Here is a 20952-nt window from a genome sequence, read left to right as displayed (position 1 = left end):
GTGTTTCAAAGGTGGGAAGTAAGAGGTCAGATGAACATTCTTTATCTTAATGGTTACATGTTTAATGTAGATTATGAAGTAAACCAGTGAGACCACCAGATTCATGTTTTTAGACATTTCAGTAAGTAGGATGAAGCCATGTAAAGAAGTGAGCGGCTTTAAGATCAATTTAAATAAATGCATTCAAACAACAGCGTATGAATTATGTAGTTGAGGGCCAAAGAGCTAATGAAGGTCTATGCGTATGATTCAAGTTTGGGAAGTAACTAAATAGTGCAAGTTCCCTTAAACTGAAAAACATCATCATATGGAAATATACAAAATTTTCCCCCACTAATTATTGGTGGTGTTTATTTGTATGTCAATTCTACAGAGTAAATTCAGCCAACCGCTTTGATAAAGTAGCCTTCCATTTTTATCCACAAATAGAGGGAAGGATCAGGTGTGTGCAAGCATGACGGTGCCGTCACCTGCTCCTCTAACCATGAGGGGTGGCTGAGTTACAGCCTGGGGTGGGGTGCGCACAGAACCTTCCAGCTCCTGGCCAGTCTTCCCTTCAGTGTCAGCTCACTCAGCCCCTCCTACGGTGCTTTCCAAGCCAGCTTGGGTGTCATTCTAGTCTCTCAAGAAAAAAGTGAGTTCCAAAACAAACTATAAAAAGTCTGTGAATATATGCACACCCACATCCTTTTCAATGAAAATGCTTCTTCTCTGAGGCAGGAAGGAAATCTAAGCACCCCTCAAATATCTGGGTGTATAGAGGTCCCAGTCCCGTTTCCAGGGCACACTTCCTAACATTCGGAGGAAAGATAGGCTGCTTTACTGTGTTCCCACCTTCCATCCTTCCGTCCTTCCATCCACAGTGCAGACAGGGACACGACAGCCCGTTCTGCAGCTTCGCTGCACCTGTTTTCACACATCCTTAACTTTCACCCTCTACCTCATGCGATAAAATTAATCTTGCGTCCGGATCTAATTGATTCTCTCATCTCCATCTTCTTCCTTACATGTTCCCTGAGTATGCTTTTAGACCTGTCCCAAAGCTGCCTCTGCTTTGGTCCTAATCTACACTGTTGAATGCTTAGTGCAAAACATGAGGGAACCGTGGCTCTCCTGGAAATGTGGGAAACGCATCCCCCCACAGCTGAATGCCCTGTTCATAGAAGGTGTGGGTGAGACCAGTCCTATTCTGAGTGCTCCCTACTACACTCAGATGGGCCCCGGTCATCTGCAGGCTGAAGGGAGAAGGACCCGAGTCAGATATTTAAGAGCAACACAGGCTACCGCTGGAAAAGAACTCAACCCCATAGGGGTCAGAACCCCAAAACTGTGCATATCCTTTCTCTTAGAAATTCTTTCAGGAATTAACTAACCTTAAGGAAATCTTCACAACAACCCTATGAGGGAGAAGCTGTTATCCCTGTCCTCCAGAGCAGAAGCCTGAGGCTCTGAGATGCTAGGTAACTTGCCCAGAGCTAGCAGCCCAGCAGTCCCATGCCAGTGGGTGCTCCCAACCATCACAGGTTCCACGGCCTCTGTGAATGGAAGCCTCTCTGGGAGGGGGCTTACTGCGGTGACCTACCATGATCCACTCACTTGTCTCCTCCCCTCGCTCACTTGTGAGCACATTGAAGACAAGATCCTATTTGTATATTGCCAGTCCCTTGTAGGCCCTGTGTAAGTGTCGGCTGTGTGAAAGACTTAGCCTTGGTATTTGCAAGTGATTAAACAATAACTAGTTATAACAGCGGCAGCTCTCAGCTCTCAGCCCTTGCCAAGCCTAGGACTTGTGCCAGATGTTTAAATGCAAAACTTCACTTAATCCTTAACAAACCCCTTTATGGTAGGCACTCTGTCCCTACTGCACAGATGAGCAAACAGAGGCTGCAAGGTCACAGGCTTGCCTGTGTGTTGCTGCCGGCACAAGGTCTCAGGGGACTCCAGGTGGAACGTGAGCCCTCAACACCACCCCATTCTCTTAGTACAGAAGCTCAAACAAGCCTCAGTATTTTAGGGCCCAGTCACCTGATGACAGCAAAGAACACAGTTCTGACATGAAAAGAAAATTCAGTAAGACTGAGGTAATAATGTTCTGTGGCTTAGATCAGAGAAGGCATCATTCTCTAATTAATTCAGTGATTAAGGTCACACATTGAGTAAGTGTCCACTCCATGCCAGGCCCTGTGAGGTGGAGCAGGAAGAGGAGCAAAGCAAGGGCCAGCCCTCAGAGCCACCTTCTAGTGGAGCAGGTGACTTGCACTAATAAGCATTTAATTACAATCTGACAAAAGGAAACTGGTTCAGTGAGAGCCGTGAACAAAAATGGGGCCAGTGAAGTGATGCCGGAGCAGAGCTCCTGCTGTGGAGCAGGAAGCAGTAACGCTCAGCTGTTTGCCCAGAGGAGTTCTGGAAAGAGAATCCTGATCAGCAAGGGGCCCTTGGCTTTCATTCTCTAACACTGCTTCCTGTCCTACCAGGCTTCCTTGGCAATGACACCCGTGAAAGCACAGCCATACACCATCCTCAAGGACACGCAGGGCAGGCACGCACAGAGGGAGCCTGGAGGTGTGCACCCTGAGCAGGTGGGAGGTGGCATGGGACATCTTGTGAGCACCTTGGTGGCCCTGAGTGGGGGACTTACGTTTCTCTGCTGACTGCATGGCGTGGAAGAGCGTCAGGGGCCTCTCGCTGCAGGAAGGGGGCTTGGAGTCACTGCTCTTCTTCCGGGACAGGTGCAGCTGGGCATTGGTGAGAGGCATATCAGGCACGGTGTTAAATATCTGCAAGTAAAGGTTCACCAAAGGGTTACACGCTACTGTGAGCGGGAGAGCAAGCGCAACCGAAGGGGTGGTGGTATCAAAGAATCAGCAAGGAAAAGGCCTGAAAAGACCACCAGCATTGGCTCAGGATTTCACTTGAAACATCTGTCAGAACGGACAGTGAACAGTTTCTTTCAGAAGCATGTCCTGGAGTCTGGGGACTATTTCCTTCCATTTCTAGCCCCTTCTGCTGTCACTTGCCCTGATCTTCTCTCAGTTGTCCTCTGCAGGAGAAATGGGAACCACTGTGCCAAATACAAGCCATGGTCTATTACCAATACTTTGAGTTTTTTGACTACCTTTAATCCAGAACCAATGAATCAAAACCTCTTTACTTTTCCTCACTGGTTCTATTGGCCAGTTCTTAATGACTACTTCCCAACTTTCTTTAGAATGTGAAACATGCATTTAAATAACATTCCAAGAAGAAGTCCAGAGCAGGCCACCAGTTCTGGGTCCTCAGACATCCTTAGATGAAGCCTGCTTTCCAGTTCAGCAGCTCTGTGTCCCACCTGATGCTGAGAGATTTCTTATTTAAAAGGGAGGGAAGGTTGATGACAAAAGTAACCAGCACTACAGACAATCTGGAAAATGTAGAAAAGCATCAAGAAAAACTAAAAGAGAAAAACCTTCCCAACTCTACTACTCAGAGATAACTACTATAAGCATTTGAGTTTTCTTATAGACTTTTCTCTGTTTAGCTTTCATTAAAAAAAAAAAAAAGGGCCTGGGTAAAACATAAGAAAACAACAGACAAAACTCATGACAATTTTTTTCTTTTTACAGATACAAGTTTGGTAGGATTATGAAACAGCTACACATCTAGAGTGCTCACCATGATTACCGTGGCCACCACATTATGTCAGTTCCCTAGGGATTAGTCACTGCACGTGTTTTACATGTGGCTCATTCAGTTCTCAATGATTTGGATAAATAGGTCCTGCCTGCACCATTTATAATGAAGGCCCCAGGCAGAGAGGTTAAGCTGCCACCATTATGGATATAATTTACAGATAACCCAGAAAGCTGTCTCCCTAGATTTTTCTTGATTTCTTTTCAAATGCATATAAAAATAGGAACACTAATTTATTCAATCAAGAAAGATCTTTTGAGCATTTACTTCATACTCTGGGTCTGACACTGCATGAGGTCAATGTGTTCCCCATGGTTGGAGAGATCACATCGGTAGCTGTGGTTTATTGACCATGTGCCGTGCCAGATGCTAAGTTAAGTGCTTTGGGGGATTATCTCATTTATTGTCACAAAAACATCTTCCCTAACTGGGATTATATAATCTACATAGTTTTGTAGCCTATACATCTAACATTATATTTCCACAGTCCTTCCTTCTTTAAAAAATATTTTAGGGCCCTTGGGTGGCTCACTCAGGTAAGTGTCTGACTTCAGCTCAGGTCATGCTCTCACGGTTCATGGGTTCGACCCCTGCAATGGGCCCTGTGCTGAAAGCTTGGAGCCTGCTTTGGATTCTGTGTCTCCCTCTCTCTCTCTGCCCCTACCCTGCTCGCGCTTTCTATCTCTCAAAAGTAAATACACGTTAAAAAAAAATACTTAATGTGATTCTTAATGGTTATATAACAACCTTACTGAATTAAGCTATCAATATTTGTTGATCCACTCATTATCATCTCTCACTCTGGAGCTCACCTCCTGGATTTCCTCATTCTCAACATCATGAGTAACAAGAGGAAGGTAGAGGCACCCCACTTCCTTCAACTATGGATGGCATTAGACACACCACAGACTAATGGCCCTCTCTTCTTTGTGCATTCGTTTATAAGTGGAACCCTGAAACTGATATATAGAAAGCAAAGTCATAAGAATGATGAGAATTTTAGCCAAAACAGCTGTTCTCCATGGGCTGGCAAGTCCTTGGGCTCCAATGATGCCCGCCAGCTGGTTAAGTCAGTCTCGCTCCCAAACACAGCTGCCTGAAAACAGCATTATCATATTTTCCTGAGGGGACTGAATTTTCAACAAAATAAACAGAATCACAACATAGCTGAGTTCAAGCGGGAAGAGGGGGTAAGAAGAGAAGGGCAGTTCAAGCAAAAACAACAGAAATGTCCTGGATTCCAGAGGACCGTGCACCCCTAAAAATAAGTCCTAGCGCTATGCATGCGTACAGGCCTCCTTCTGAGTATCTGCAAGGGAAGTGAAAAGAAATGATGGTTTCGTGATGAGCTCAAGAACCACAGCCTTCTAGAGGCTTCCTCCCTTTTACCGTGTTCCCCAAACAACACTGAGCTGCGAGGCTGCTCCTGGGTGACCACCTCATGGCACACCAATCCCACGAACATTTAAACCTCGCTCCTGTATGTGATCATCTGTGCCTGCCTGCCAGGCGCTGTGCTAGGTACTTCCATGACCTCTAAGCCATGGGTCAACTCAGCATATAAAGTACAGTGAACACGGCATGGGGGAGACTTGCTGACTGGCTGCACCGCTGAGCAGGAGAGGGGTTCGAACAGGAATCTAGGGCTGTGGCTTCTCCCATCTGCACTCCTAACTTCGTCGGCCATCACTCTTCTTTCAGCTCAGACTGCCAGCTCATCTTCAGTACAGAAACCATGCCCCAGACACATGAGCATGAATTTCAACAAGTCAGGGTGCCTCTCAGCACCCTTCTGCCTCTGGTCTCCAGTACAGCACTCTTGGCCATCCCTAGAGCTGAAAACATCTGAAAATGAATTCAAACTTTGTGCAAGGCCTCTGCCCCTTTACGTCTAGACTCCAAGTTCTGGAGTTCCTCGTACAACAAAATGGGCACAGAGATACTGTATACACATTTTAATTCCAACTGTCACCAAAAAGGTGAGGCTGTACTCCTTCCTAAAAACTGTAGGAAATGCTGGAGAAACAGAGAAGACTTAGTTGTGAGGAAAGGTCGTGGATTTCGGCAGATGCATGAAAAATTGCTTCTGAAGCAATGCTGATACACAACCGAGCAGGAAGAGATGTGGGAACACAGGAGAGTACTTCATTCTTGCACATGGGTAGCTTTCTTTTAAAGGAAATTGAGCAAAGCAGACCCAGTTTGGGTGAGAACTACAGTCCTGAAGGCCAGCTCTCCGGGTCTCGACCTGAGGCAGGCCCAGGCTGCTGACGACGCAAAGTGCCGGACACAAGCCTATGACCACTGTGATAACACATGTTTCCAAAAGCGCATCGGCACCTCTGCAAACGAGACCACGCAACCACATCAGCACAGATGATACAAACTTACATTAAGGAGTCTGAGAAGTCATTCCCAAAATACTGTTGTTCATTTAACTCTGAAACTTAAACAAGAATGACTATTGCCTGGCCACCTTCTAAGCAGGCCAAGAGTTTGTCTCTGTGCCAAAAGCTCAATTTGGAATTCTGCTGCAAATCTGAATTTTCCACGGTTTTTTTTTTTTTTTTGGTTACTCCAATCCTATTTCGTGTGGAAGACATAATTTCAAGAAAATCCAATGAGGTGTCCTTTGTTCTGTTGAGAAGAATTAGTGAACAAATGGCTCTGCTGAATGATGGAAGGGTGAGTTCCCATCATCTACAAATGATGGATTTATGGAACTCTACCATGTGGCCGCAACAACCCACTCATGTCACAGAGACATTAATTAATACATAAGGGGGCGGGGATTTATTCTGTGCCCCAAGTGGCCTGTTAATTCCATCCAAACTTACAAATGAATTCTGACTTCGTTAGGAACGCCTTAGAAATAAAAGTTTTGGGGAAAGCTGGGGCACTTGGCTGGTTCAGTGGGTTGAGTGTCTGAGTGTGGCTGAGATCATGATCTCACAGTTTGTCAGTTCAAGCCCCGCACTGGGCTCACTACTGTCAGTGCAGAGCCTGCTTCGGATCCTCCATCCTCCTCACTGTTTGCCCCTCCCTCGCTTATGTACTCTTGCAAAAGTAAATAATCGTTAAAAAAAAAAAAAAGTTAATGGGAAGGCCATAAACCTTATGGAAGCTACTGAGGTATAAAACTGTAAAATAAAAATACAACTTTGGATACTCTTCCAAATATTCTCAATTTCAAGCTTCCTCTAAGTGGAATTAGCAGACCCATAAATACCAAGCTCCTGTTTCTCCTTAAGCTGTGGTCAGGAGAGTTGTCAGAGCGCTTTGGCCTCTGCAGTCACAAAGACCCGGGTGGAGTCCGAGTTCTGCTGCTTTACTCAGTGGGCAACACCTACAGCTGCACTGACCTCACCATCCCTGATAATTAGCATCACTGTCACATGGGGACAAAAAGTACAGTTGTCCTAGGGGCTGAAAGCAAGAAGGCTTTGGGACTAGACAGACTTGTGTTCAACTCAGGCAAAAGCCTCAACCCCCTCTGAGGAAGATCCCATGCCTGCCTCACAGAGCTACTGAAAAGCTAAGGCACATGAAGCGCTTAGCACAAGCAACCTAAAATGGGCAAGAGGTAGTAGTAGTAAAAATAACAATAAAATAACCAAAATGTATTGAGGGCTCATTGTGCTAGGTTGTCTACATGAATTATCTCATTATTTTTACTCAGAATAATCTGTTAAAAAGGTACTATTACTCTTGGCATAGGGAAGGTGGGGAAACTAAGACTCAGGGAGATGAACTGATTTGTCCAAGGTCACTCACTGGCATGTAGCTGGACTGAAGACTTAGCAGGACTGTCTGGATCTTAACCACGTGTGGTCTTTATACCTATGATTAATTTGAGAGACAGAGGACAAAATAAGATTACAAGTTTTACAGTTCAGTGGAGCTGACTTTAGTTGCTTACTAGTAGTTCTGGGACTCTGAACAAGTTGTGTAACTCTCTGACCTTCAGATGCCTCATCTGTAGAAACTCCCAGGACTGTGGTGAAGCCTGAAGCTCCTAACACAGTTTGACACTCAGTGTTCAAGAGATATGACTGCATTCAATAAAAAAGTGGAAGAAGGGAAATAAGTGGAGACTCAACAAATAATTATTTGCAGTCAGGACACAAGGATTTAATTTATAAGTGCAAATTTAATTACTGCTCTTTGCAAAACATCGATCTTAACTGCTTACAGCAATGTTAAAATTTCCTGTTCTTTTCCCTTGCATCGTCTACAAAATACAAATTTCACTTCCCGGCCCCCTGCCTGCCTGAGGCCCATCTTGACACTGTAGACCATGGACACTTGCTAAATTTGTTTTTAGTCATGGCACATGTATGTGTACATTTTTACACCTTTTCTGGCCCCATTCATTACATGCTCCTGTAATTTACAAGGATTAGGAGCTTCCCTATAATGTGTGGGGTACACTCTTTATTATGTGCTGTGATTTTTATGGGGGGAAAATTAGGTCATGATGAAGAGTTCCTGGTCTGCTGCAAAGTAGCTCTCAGACAATAAATCAACCACAGAGGCCTGGGGATTACAAAGCAAAACAGAAGAGCCTGAGTTTTTTCCTGAGACACAAATGCATCAGTTCCAAGTATTAAAGGATCAACAAATCTGGGCTTGTTTTATGTGAGGACTGTCTGCTTTGGGAGCAGAAGGCTGGGACTACGGTGCGGGGCTCACACACTACCCACTCCTTCTCCTGGGCAGACAGTGCAGCCAGGCTGCGTAGGGCCGGAGAAGCTGCAAACCCAGTGCCTTTCCATGGGAAATACAGACAAGTCAGTGCTAATTTATAGTAAGTTAAGAAACCAAATTCATGGGCTACACCTACAGAGAGGGTTTTTGAGGACAAATTGAAGTCCGATGTTCTATTGCTATCAGCATTTTGGCAGAGGGATCAACCCATTTACAAAGCAGCTTGGGAGTTTTATTAACAGGCCTTCAAAAAGAAACCAATTCCACTTAGTAACGGAGGGCATAAATAGATAGCATGGGTAATCCATGGGATGCTAGGATTTTCACTATCTCCAAAAAGATTCTATTTCTTGTTCACTTTGCTGACAGAAAGGAATAGATGAAAACCTAACAAAATTCCACCCTTATTTGAGCAACATTAAAGGAGCTACACATTCAAACAAGGACTGGTTTATCTGGGGCTTATTGGGAAGGAATATACATGTTCAGATCCACAACTTTATCACATAATTGAAGAGTAACTTGCACAGCACTTGACATTCAAGAGGAGAAAAAAGGGCTGTGACAGAAGCATTCCAGCCCACCGTACAAGTCCATCTAGCTTACTTTTAAACCTAACATGGGCAGAACCAAAAAAAAGTACACTCAGAATGAATGGAAAGAAAGCTAACAAAAATTAAAAATCAATGAACATGTAGAGGATGCCACTATCATAAGATACAAGATTAACTCCCCATTAATTCCCATAATTTCCAGTCTCTATCATCATCATTAATGTTGCATGTCAACAACAGCTTGCAATATCAAGAATATGAAATAAAACTACCAAACGACTGCCAGTTGACAGCAATGGTTCAAATCAACTGTATTTTATTAGCTGATGTTCCTTTTGTGCATAAACCTGGACAATGGTGCAGTGGATTTCAATTCCACCAATATTTTGGTCAAAGCACATCAAGGTAGTTTGGTGAGCCCAAATCAACTCAAATCAAGACAACCACATTGAAAGACACTGCCATTCCAATAGGAATGCAAGGTTGCTGAGGCCTTGGTGTTTATACTAGTTTTGGGGGGGGGGGCGACCATGGTTACCACCTCTTCCCCTTGTCATGGAAGATTCAAAGTTAATATACCTTAAAAGGGGGCACCTTTGGGAATTTCTAAGAATTAACAACTCAGAGATCAACTCTCTTACCTCTTCCAAAGTAAACTGATGAATTGGGAGAAGAATTATGGTGATTTCTTTTGTAAAAAATCAACAGGCATTAAAAGGGGCAATGCTGATTAAAGCATGTGATGCACGGGCACATGTGCACACTCTCATTCTTTGTCATGTGCAGAAACCCTTTAGAGCGTCACAGCCAAAAGAAGTATCATGGACTGGGGCATTTGGGTGGCTCAGTTGGTCAAGCATCTGACTTTGGCTCAGGTCATGATCTCACTCCTTGTGAGTTCGAGCCCCGCGTGGGCTGACAACACAGTGCCTGAAGCCTGCTTCAGATCCTGTGTCTCCCTCTCTCTCTGACCCTCCCCCACTCACATTCTGTCTCTTAAAAATAAACATAAAAAAAAAAGAAATACTGTGAACCATTACAGAAAGAGTGGGTCCAATCCTACTAGTACAGGTCATAATTTAATAGGAAGATGTAACACACACACATACGTAATTAACCTGAGATTTCATGTTTAACTAAAACTATAAAAAGAAAGCAGTTTGTTTCCTAGCTGTGATTGCTTTTCCCAAATATCTAAAATTTTAAAGTTATTGGCAAGTTTGTTCTCAAACAAACATATAAACAAACAAATAAATAAAAGTAGCAAAATTCCTGGGTTTTGGGGCACCTTAGACATGACAGCACTCACCATTTTTAGTATATTAACTAGCAGCATATAAATATTAGGACTTGCCACTGTAACTCTAAGTATTGGCCTGCTTGATGTTTTAAGGCTGACACACATAAGCTGTGAGATTGGCGAAGATTGTGTCCATACAGAAATGATGATTTTACACAACAGATTGTTACCTTAAATCAAGCATGGCAAGACTTAACATCTTTCCCCTTTGAAATGTGACTACAGGTTTAAAAAAAAAAAAGGCAGTCTCTTAAGTCTGTTCCTCTTTAGGTCTCAAGAAGAAGCAAATAAAATCCATTAGGATCTTAGTCCACCTTGTGATAAGGCTGTAAGCCAAAAGTTACACTCGGAGACCTTTTTTTATATAAAGCCACAAGTTTACAACTGTATGGTCAACTATATAGATTCTGTGCTTTATGTAACAAGTGATTTTGATATCGATGATCAGTGTGCAATTTGGTTCAGCTTCCAGGGATGTCTTCCTAAAGCGCTGATACAATCATTTCACCCCTTTACCTGGAAACCTGACAGCTCTCATTTTTCAGGAATAAACGCAAACCCTTTCCCACAGACTCCTGACAATAGGTAAAGCCAACCGTTTTTGGCAGCTTCTCCCACCAGTGTTAACATACAACCCACAATTCTTTCACAACCATGCAAATTTTAATACACAAGAGTTCGTTAATCCTGATTGACTGACAGTCCCCTGGAAGGTGATCCCCCTTGTCTTAACTCTTTCTCTGCCTAGAAAACATCTTCATCTGTCTGAGCCTAATACCAGGAAAATTAAATGATTTCTCCTCAGTGATGCCATACACTTTACTTGTCTTATTGGATGCCACTTAGCAGACAGTATCATTCTTAGTTGTACCCTGATAAAATCAGAGCGTCTTGGGAAAAAGGTCCCATCTTACTCATTTGCAGCCAACAGTAGGTGCTCAAAAAGTGCACTGCACAGAGACAAACTAGAACAAATCTGAATCGCTTGAGTTGTGAAAGCAGTTCAGCCCTAGTTCCTCTCCTAAAGGCTGTCTCTTAAACTGTGTACACATCAGGGTCATACTTTGTAAATGAGAGGTAAAAATATCGACCTTACAAAAATTAAATGATATGATGGATACAAAACTGCTTGGCACATTATTTTGCAGACAAGAAGCAATAAATAAAAGCTTAACTACTGCTGGGGCACCGGTGACTCAGTTGGTTGAGCGTCCGACTTCGGTTCAGGTCATGCTCTCACGGTTCGTGGGTTCGAGCCCCACATCGGGCTCTGTGCTCACAGCTTAGATCTTGCAGCCTGCTTTGAATTCTGTGTCTCCCTCTCTTTCTGCCCCTCCCTCACTCACGTGCTTTCTCTCTTCCTCTCAAAAATAAACAAACATTTTTAAAAAGTTAACTACTGCTGCCATCATTACTTCTAGACTATGTATATTACAACATATCAGTTGTAATATCAGCAGATATTACCAAACATGGAAAACGGAAGCTCCCCCATGAGTCCCCAAACATAATTGCTATCTTCTGGCTTCTTCCTCTCTGCCTCCACTTACTGTGGGATATTCATTTCCTACAACTGTTCCAAACAGTGCTCTGCTCACTGGATCTGCGTGGGGGGAGGTGAGGGACAGTGTTTCTGGCCATATGCTTTAGCCATATGCTTAAGCCAGTTCAAACACAGAAGCCTTTTTCCTTCTCTACAGAAAAGATGCTTCATCAGGTAAAAGAAACTGAATTTTCTGGCTAGCAATTATCCTCCGCCCCTCTCTCTTTTAAATGTCAATTTTAACGACAAAGATGTTTTTCCAGTTTTAGACATTGATGAGTTAGCTCCCCACACTGAGGCTTCAAAGGGTATTTGAGGACTGACTTGTCAGTATCACCAAATGTCCCCTGGATCTGTAAAAAATGGCAATGTTGAGGAGAAGGAGAAGAGCGTTTTCTGTAAAAAAAAAAAAAAAATACTGAAGGGTGCCTGTTTTTAGGGCAAGACTCTCCAAGGAGAGCACTCCTTCTCCAACAGAAACTACATGCAAACCTCCAGGCGTGTGAGGTGAGGCATTATGGGAGAACAGCTGCACAGACAGCGGCCCACACCCTCTCCTTCACCTCTATGCGCACAGCGCTTCTCCCAGTGGAGCTGGGTTCTATTTCCCACCCCGTCAATCTGGCAAGCCTGGTGACTTGCTTCAACCAACAGAGTGTGACGGAAGCAACACTGTCTATTCCAGGCCTACGCCTTGCAAGCCCTTGTGGCGTCTCTGTTGGCCAGCTCCATAGTTTGGCCTACACTACCATGTGAGGAGGGATCACACGGAGACACACAGAGAGAGGCCCGAGCGAAGAGGATCAAGGTGTCTGAGACGACAGCTAGTACCCAGGTTTCAGAGATGTGGACTAAGGCCATCTTGGATCATCCAGCTGCAGTCAACTATTCCACCAGATACCACATGGGATACACAGGAGCCCTCCTCAAATTTCTGACCCACAGAACTGAGAGGAAAAAAAATCCATGCTATTTAAGCAACTAGGTTTGGAGATGATTTTTATGCAGGAATAGATAATTGAAAATCTTAAGATTCTGTGTGTGTGTGTGTACACATGTGTGTGTCTCCAATGGCTAGATCCCTAGGCTTCTATACCCTCTCTTGGTACTATCTTCTATTATTGGGTGCCTCCTAATTTTATTCCCAGGGACCAAGTCAATACCTTCTATAAAATGTTCTTAACAACACGACAGAGGATTATGCCAGTAATTGCAGGGAACATTATTTAGGACCTGTATTCGGATTTGTTTCAAGCAAGAGGGCATATACTACTGCAAGCTTCTTACCAGGGGACAGGTTGGAAAGATGCCGTTGAATTTTGTCCTACTTGCAATGCTAGTTAGAAAAGTCGTCACTCACAGACATTTGTATATGCATGCATGTTTCTAGAAAATTATAGTCATACCTGTAAGAGAATGCCATTCAATATTAACTAAGATCTTAATAGTTTATTTTAAAAAACAAGTCTCTGACAAGAGTCCTCTGAGGACACAAAAGTACTCTGAGTTTGATGACTGAGGTTCAGTTCTGATGGGAAGAAATTAATCTAAAGCATCATCTCCAGAAAGCGAGGGGCCAGAGGATGGCCATGGATGCTTAGGATTTCTGTTAGGTCAGTCTAACAAGTGCTCATTTTATGCTAGACCAGCCCTAAAGGTACATGTAAAAAGGAGTCTAGCGGACTTAGTTTAAGGTGTTTTTACCAAAAATGCAAACCCAATGAATATGAAGGCCTTTCTACCCAGAATAAAGTACCCATCCAGGTCTTGCACACTTCGGCCCAGTATGGACCCCAGATGAAAAACTTCTCTCCAGGTGGCACACTAGCTCCCTCAGGACTGGAGACAGGCACTCTGGTGCAGAAATGCTTTCACTCATACTCTTTCATCACTGTCTCCCACAGGAACTTAAAACCTCACTGTGATTCATCCCACTCTCGGGCATAGACTAATGAAAGAAAGCATACAATGAAGCACTGTACTACTCTCTTAATGCTGTAGGAACCTTAATGAGTACACAGCAGAGAGAAACATAATTTATAATCCACCAAACCAGATGTGTATTTTCCACCAGTTCTTGCCCATATACTTACAGGCCTGACCATGCACTTCATATTTCATTTCTATTTCTGTGTTTTGTGCCCTAGGCAGGATGGTGGCTTGTTTATACAAAGTTCAATATTGTTTTAGCACTTTCTGGTCCTTTTCTATATTGTGCAACTTTGGAATACCCATGCTGGCTTTGAAGGCCCCAAGACCCTCAAAAGACTTATAGTTCAAAAATCATTAGACACTGCCCTTTGGGGAGATGGGACATGATCAAACTGCTCATTCCTCACCTATCTTTCTCAACATTTAATAGTTTATTCAAGAAAAGATTAAGTTATAAAAATATTATTTTGGGAGAGGAGAACATGCGACATTTAGAGATGGACTTGGGCTCTATTTTCAGAGAACTCTGTCAAGACTGCTAAAAACAATGGTTTTTCCATTAATGGACCTTACTTCATGCCAGACTCTTGACTAAGTTCTTTATATATCATCTTGTTTAATCCTCACAGCAATCCAACTGAAGAAATGTAGCAAACTGGCCAGCTGGTCATCAAACTTGGTCCCCTTTTCTCTGAGTACACAGTTCATTCACTTTCTCAGCCCCCCTTGCAGTTAGATGTCACCATGTGACTCACTTCTGATCAATGGAATATGGAAGAAAATAAGGAAAGCATCTTGTAGGCTTAGTCCATGCACTCTTAACCCAGTGTTCGGTGCTCTCTCATTTCCCCCACCAACTGCATGATTACAGAGCTCTGCAGAGCAAAAGGCAGAACTACTAGATGGAAGGAACATGGGTTACTTCATTGCCACACAGGAGGTCACCCTCAGAATACCTACAGTGCAGTGTTATGTGAGTAAGAGATAAAACTTCTATTTCTAGACTCACTCACACTCAGGGGTTATTTGTTGCAGCAGTTAAATTATCCTGAAAGTACTTTCATGAGCACAGAGAAATTAAGTCATCTGCTCAATAACTAGTAAGAGGTGGCAGATTTCAATCCAAGGGGTTTGTCTTTAGAAACCATTTTAACTGCTATTCAATTATATTCCCTTTTCACAAGTTCATTTTTTATCATGTATCACATAAACTTCACCTATACGTAATTTAACTTTATATGGAGGATGGTCCAAAGTTTGCTATAATTTTTTCAAATAAATAATATGGTTTCCTATCTCTTTACTAACACAACTTTGCAGGAGATTTGTTACTTTGTGAAAGTTTGTCCTCAGAGGTTGTTGGGTAGTTAATTTGAACTCTAACAAATTACCTCAAAGACCTGGTGACTTAAAACATTTATTATCTCGCCCAGTTTCTATGCATCAGGGATTCTGAAGAAGCTTATCTCAGTGGCCTTTTAAGAGGTTGCACACAAGATGTCAATTGGGGCCACGTCATCCGGAAGTTTGACCAGGACTGAATGAGTGACATCCACAGTAGCTCACTCACATGGTGGCCAAATTGGTTGAGGGCAGGCACCCTCCCTCTCCCCCCACAGGGTTGTGTGAGTGCCCTCACACCATGGTGGCTTATTTTCCCCAAAGTGAGGAAGCCCACAAGCCATAGGCAATGCTGCAAGGTCTTAGTGGATCAGTCTCCATAGTCATACTGCATTACTTTTTCAATATCCAATTGATCACAATGGAATCAATACTGAGTTCCCCTATTCAGAGAAGGGACTACACAAGGCAGTAAATACCAGGAGGCAAGGGTCTCTTAGAGCCATTAGGGAGACCATTCATTAATCCAACACATATGTACTGAGTGCCTTTGAGGACCTGGGGACAAAACAGTGGACAAAACAAAGTCCCTGCATACATGAAGTATACATTATAGTGGAAGTCAGAAGTGGGGGAAAGGGGAATGCTGGAGTTGGGACTGTAGGCAATTTTCAACAGACAGATGTAGGCAGGCCTCATTTAGAGGGCCTAAAAGAGGTAAGAAAGTATGCCATGGCATTACATGGAGGAAGACCATTCCAAGTGCTGGAACACCAACTACAAAGGCCTTGAGGTGGGCATGTTTGCCATGTGCAACAAAAGGCACGGCCGTCACGTGGCCGTAGGAATGAACTGGAGGAGGAAGATGTAGATGAGATGAGGTAAGTAACAGAGGCAAAAGCAGAGTCTATAAAGAACTTTCTAGGTTCTTGTAAGGGCTCTGACTTTCACTGAGTGAAGCAGGAAGCCATTGGACAGTTCTTAGCAGACAACCGATGTGATCTGACTTAGCACTTTAAAAAAATCTCACTCTGGAGACTAATATCAGAGAGAGAGGCCAAGGGTGGGAGAAGAAAACAGACCAGGAAGCTCTTGTAAATATTGAGACAAGAGATGATGGTGGCTTATGCTAGAGTATTATCAGGTACAGACAAGAGGTGTGAAGTGGTCTGACTGTACATTTATTTTGCAGGTTATCTAGCACAATTAAATCACCATTCTAGGCAGAGTTTTCATTAGGGGGGGCATTAAAAAAATTTTTTTTATTTGATCTCATCACTGGGGCTGTCAAATGGTATTCTATAAGACCCTGTAAATTCTGAGAAGCTTAAGAATTTGCTACTAGGAACTAAGGTAGGGCAGATGTATGAAGCTTCATGTTCCCCACTCCAGTTCTGTAAGGAGAGCTCTGTGTTGACATAGTATATTCCGTGGGATGAGAGAGATCTTTTTAAGAAAGACCAGAAACCCCAGACAGACTTCGCCCACCCTCCACCCCAACAAACACAGTATGAAAAAATACACCATTTAGAAAACTGGAAGGTCAACTTAGGAAAAACATTTGCACTACAAGATAAAAAATAGTTTACTCTCCCTAGTACTTAAAAAAAAAAAAACTCTCAAATTCATAAGACGACAACCAAGTAAAAAGTGGGTCAAGGGCATCTTGTAAATGAGGCTCAAAAGGGTACCCGCTGCATTGGATTGTTTTGATGATGCATTCACAACCTGTATTAAGTGCTTAGTTTAGCTCCCAGGACAGAAGAAATGCTCAACCAGTGCTGCCCACTACTGCTACTATAACCACCACTGTTGTTTGGCCAAAGCTGCTGTGACAAGATGATGACCGTCGTGAACAACACCCCCATTATGAGCAGCTCAATCAGCATCATGGTGTGAAAACCATTAGCAATGGGAACTGAAGGCCATGTCCAACTCAAGTTCCTGCAAAGTAAATTACCAATGATATGTTACCTTTTCATGATTCTCTATAAGGATCTCAATGACAATGTTCTGAAACTTGATATCCATGATGGCTGCCACGGTTTCTTCCTGAGGACGCAGGAGGGTGGGTCCAAACACCACTCCGAGGTTTGCCACGGTCATCAAATTCTGCTTGTGGTTGTTAGCAACACTGGGAGGGAGGAAAAGACAAGGCACAAATGAGAGAAAGACTGTACAAACAGATGGCTGACTTTCCTGTGCCTTCCCCTATCTTCAGACTCCTCATTTGGTAGGAGCCAGATCCTGGGACATCTTTGGATACCAAGTCCAAAGAGAGACTTCTCTACTTGTATTTTTGTCCCTCAGAGGTTTAGAAGGACACAACAAAGGCAGTCCTAAGAGGAAAGTATGTTGCAATCCAGGCCTATTTCAACAAACTAGAAAAAGTGCAAATTCAAAATCTAACAGCACACCTAAGGAAACTAGAAGGGGAGCAGCAAGAGCACCCCAAACCCAGAAGAAGACAAATAATAATTATCAAGGCAGAAATAAACAATATAGAATAAAAAAAAAAAAGCCAACCGAACACATCAATGAAACCAAGACATGTTTTTTTTAAAAAAAATAAACAAAACTGATAAACCTCTATCCAGGCTCTTCAGAAAGAAACAAGAGAACATCCAAAATCATGAATGAAAATGGATCTATTACAACTGATCCCTCATAAATACAAGCAATCATCAGAGATTACTATAAAAAATTATATGCCATCAAACTGGACAATCTAGAAGAAAGGGACAAACTCCTAAACACACATGCACTACCAAAATTCAAACAGGAAGAGGCAGAAAATCTGAACACACCATAACCAGTGAAGAAATCGAATCAGTTATCAAAGATCTCCCAACAAACAAGAACCCAGGACTAGATGGCTTCGCAGGGGAATTCTACCAGACATTTAAAGCAGAATTAACACCCATCCTTCTCAAGCTATTCCAAAAAATAGAAATAGAAGAAAAACTTCTGAACTCATTCTATGAAGCCTGCATCACTTTGATTCCCCAACCAGACTGAGACTCAACAAAAAAAGAGAACTACAGGCCAATATCCTTAATGAATACAGATGCAAAAATACTCAACAAGATACTAGCAAGTCGAATTCAACAGCATATAAAAAGAATTATTCATCATGATCAACTGGGATTCATTCCTGGGTTATAGGGCTGGTTCAATATTCGCAAATCCATCAATGTGTTACATCACATTAACAAAAGATAAAAACTCTATGATCCTGTCCATAGATGCAGAAAAAGCATTTGACAAAATGCAGCATCGCTTCTTAATAAAAACCCTCAAGAAAGTCACGATAGAAGGAACTTACTTAAACATTGTAAAAGCAATTTATGAAAAGCCCACAGCTAATATCATCCTCAGTGGGGAAAAACTGAGAGCTTTCCCCTTGAGGTCAGGAACACAACAAGGATGTCCACTCTCACCACTGTTATTCAACATAGTGCTGGAAGTCCTAAGATCAGCAGTCAGACAACAAAAGGAAATAAAAGTCATCAGAATCAGGAAAGAAGAAATCAAACTTTCACTTTTCGCAGATGACATGATTCTCTACATGGAAAATCTGATCAACTCCACCAGAAGCCTTTTAGAACTGATCCATTAATTCAGCAAAGTTGCAGGGTACAAAATCAATGTACAGAAATTGGTTGCATTTTTCTACACCAGTAATGAAGCAACAGAAAGAGAAATCAAGAAACTGATCCCATTCACAATTGCATGAAAAACCATAAAATACCTAGGAATAATCCTAACCAAAGATGTAAAAGACTATATGATGAAAACTATCAAAAGCTTATGAAATTGAAGAAGACACCAAGAAATGGAAAAACATTCCATGCTCATGGATCAGAAGAATAAACATTGTGAAAATGTCATTATTACCCAAAGCAATTTACACATTCAATGCAATCCCCATCAAAGTTGCACCAGCATTCTTCTCAAAGCTAGAACAAACTATTTTAAAATTCATATGGAACCACAAAAAAACCATGAATAGCAAAGTAATATTGAAGAAGAAAACCAAAATGGGAGGCATCACAATCCCAGACTTTAGCTTCTATTACAAAGCTGTCATCATCAAGACAGTATGATATTGGCACAAAAACAGACACATAGACCAATGGAAGAGCCCAGAACGGAACCCATAAATGTATGGCCAATTATCTTTGACAAAGCAGGAAAGAGTCTCCAATGGAAAAAAAGACAGCCTCTTTTAACAGGTGGTGCTGGGAGAACTGTATAGCAACATGCAGAAGAATGAAACTAGACCACTTTCTTACACCATACACAGAAATAAATTCAAATGGATGAAGGACCTGAATGTGAGACAAGAAACCATAAAAACCCTAGAGGAGAAAGCAGGAAACAGCCTCCTTGACCTTAGCTGCAGCAATTTCCTCCTTGACACATTCCCAAAGGCAAGGGAATCAAAAAAAAAAAAAAAAAAAAAAAAAAAAAAAAAAAAAAAAAAAAAAAAAAAAAAAAAAAAAAAAAAAAAAAAAAAAAAAAAAGAACTATTGGGACCTCATCAAGATAAAAAGCTTCTGCACTGCAAAGGAAACAATCAAGGAAACTAATAGGCAACTGACAGAATGGGAAAAGATAGTAAGAAATGGCATACTGGACAAAGGGCTAGTATCCAAAATCTACAAGGAACTCATCAAATTCCACACCTGAAAAACGAGTAATCCAGTGAAGAAATGGGCAGAAGACATGAATAGATGCTTCTCCCAAGAGGACATCCAGATGGCCAACAGGCACATGAAATGATGCTCAGCGTTTCTCAGGATCAGGGAAATACAAATCAAAACCACACTGAGATACCACCTCACACCAGTCAGAGTGGCTAAAATGAACAAATCAAGAGACTATAGATGCTGGCAAGGATGTGGAGAAATGGGCACCCTCCTACACTGTTGGTGGGAATGTAAACTGGTGCAGCCTCTCTGGAAAACAGTGTGGAGGTTCCTCAAAAAACTATCAATAGAGCACACCTCTGACCCAGCAATAGCACTGCTGGGGATCTACCCAAGGGATACAGAAGTGCTGATGCATTGGGATACATGTACCCCAATGTTCATAGCAGCACTTTCTACAATAGCCAAATCATGGAAAGAGTCTAACTGTCCAGCAACTGATGAATGGATAAAGAAGATGTGGTATATATATACAATGGAGTACTACATGGCAATGAGAAAGAATGAAATCTGGCCATCTGTAGAAATGTGGAGATGGACCTTGAGGGTGTCATGCTAAACAAAATAAGTCAGGTGGAGAAGGACAGATACTTTATGTTTGCACTCATAGATCTAACAGGAGAAACCTAACAAGGGACCATGGGAAGGGGAAGGGAGGGGGAAAGAAAATTAGAGAGAAGGAGGGAGGCAAGTCATGAGAGACTCTTGAATACTGAAAACTAACTGAGGGCTGAAGAGGGAGGAGGAAAGGGATGGGGGGTGATGGTCATGGGGGGGCACTTGTGGGGAAGAGCACTGGGTGTTATATGGAAACCAACTTGGTAACAAACTATTAATAAAATAAAAAAAATAAAGGAAGTCCAGAGTGAAAAAAAAAAAAGAAAGAAATCTTCAATCTTCAGGCTAGTTTGCTCTTTCAGGACAGGACACTCCTTTACACTTTTCTGTGTTGCCTACAACAACCAACCAACCAACCAACCAACGTGGCTACCCTCCAGAATAGGGAACTTTGCACATCTGAATCCCTGCTCTGCAAATCCAGGCAACTGCTGATCTTTCTTAATTATGACATTTATACTTTGCTGCTGCTTAAAGCACAGTGATCATTAGCATTCTCTCCAGTGCAAATATAAAAACTCTTGATGGCTTGCATACATTTGCAAATGAGGCACAAAACAGACCTAATTTTAT

The 20952-nt window shown here is 42.4% G+C and overlaps 1 protein-coding gene across 5 annotated transcripts in view; it reads right to left on the bottom strand.

Moving 5' to 3' along the window:
• Window positions 1–20952, bottom strand: part of ARHGAP26 (Rho GTPase activating protein 26) — a 419918-nt gene that overhangs the window by 87981 nt on the left and 310985 nt on the right. For all 5 annotated transcript variants that reach the window (XM_029942151.1, XM_029942152.1, XM_029942153.1 and 2 more), the window contains exons 18-19: window positions 17024–17183; window positions 2642–2780 (exon numbers count right to left, since the gene is read on the bottom strand). In XM_029942151.1, the coding sequence (XP_029798011.1) occupies window positions 2642–2780; window positions 17024–17183 (299 nt within the window). The remainder of the gene's footprint in view (window positions 1–2641; window positions 2781–17023; window positions 17184–20952) is intronic.

This window comes from Suricata suricatta, chromosome 6 (genome assembly GCF_006229205.1).
Source record: "Suricata suricatta isolate VVHF042 chromosome 6, meerkat_22Aug2017_6uvM2_HiC, whole genome shotgun sequence".
In the NCBI taxonomy this organism is placed as follows: domain Eukaryota; kingdom Metazoa; phylum Chordata; class Mammalia; order Carnivora; family Herpestidae; genus Suricata; species Suricata suricatta.
This window is presented reverse-complemented; position numbering and strand designations above follow the sequence as displayed.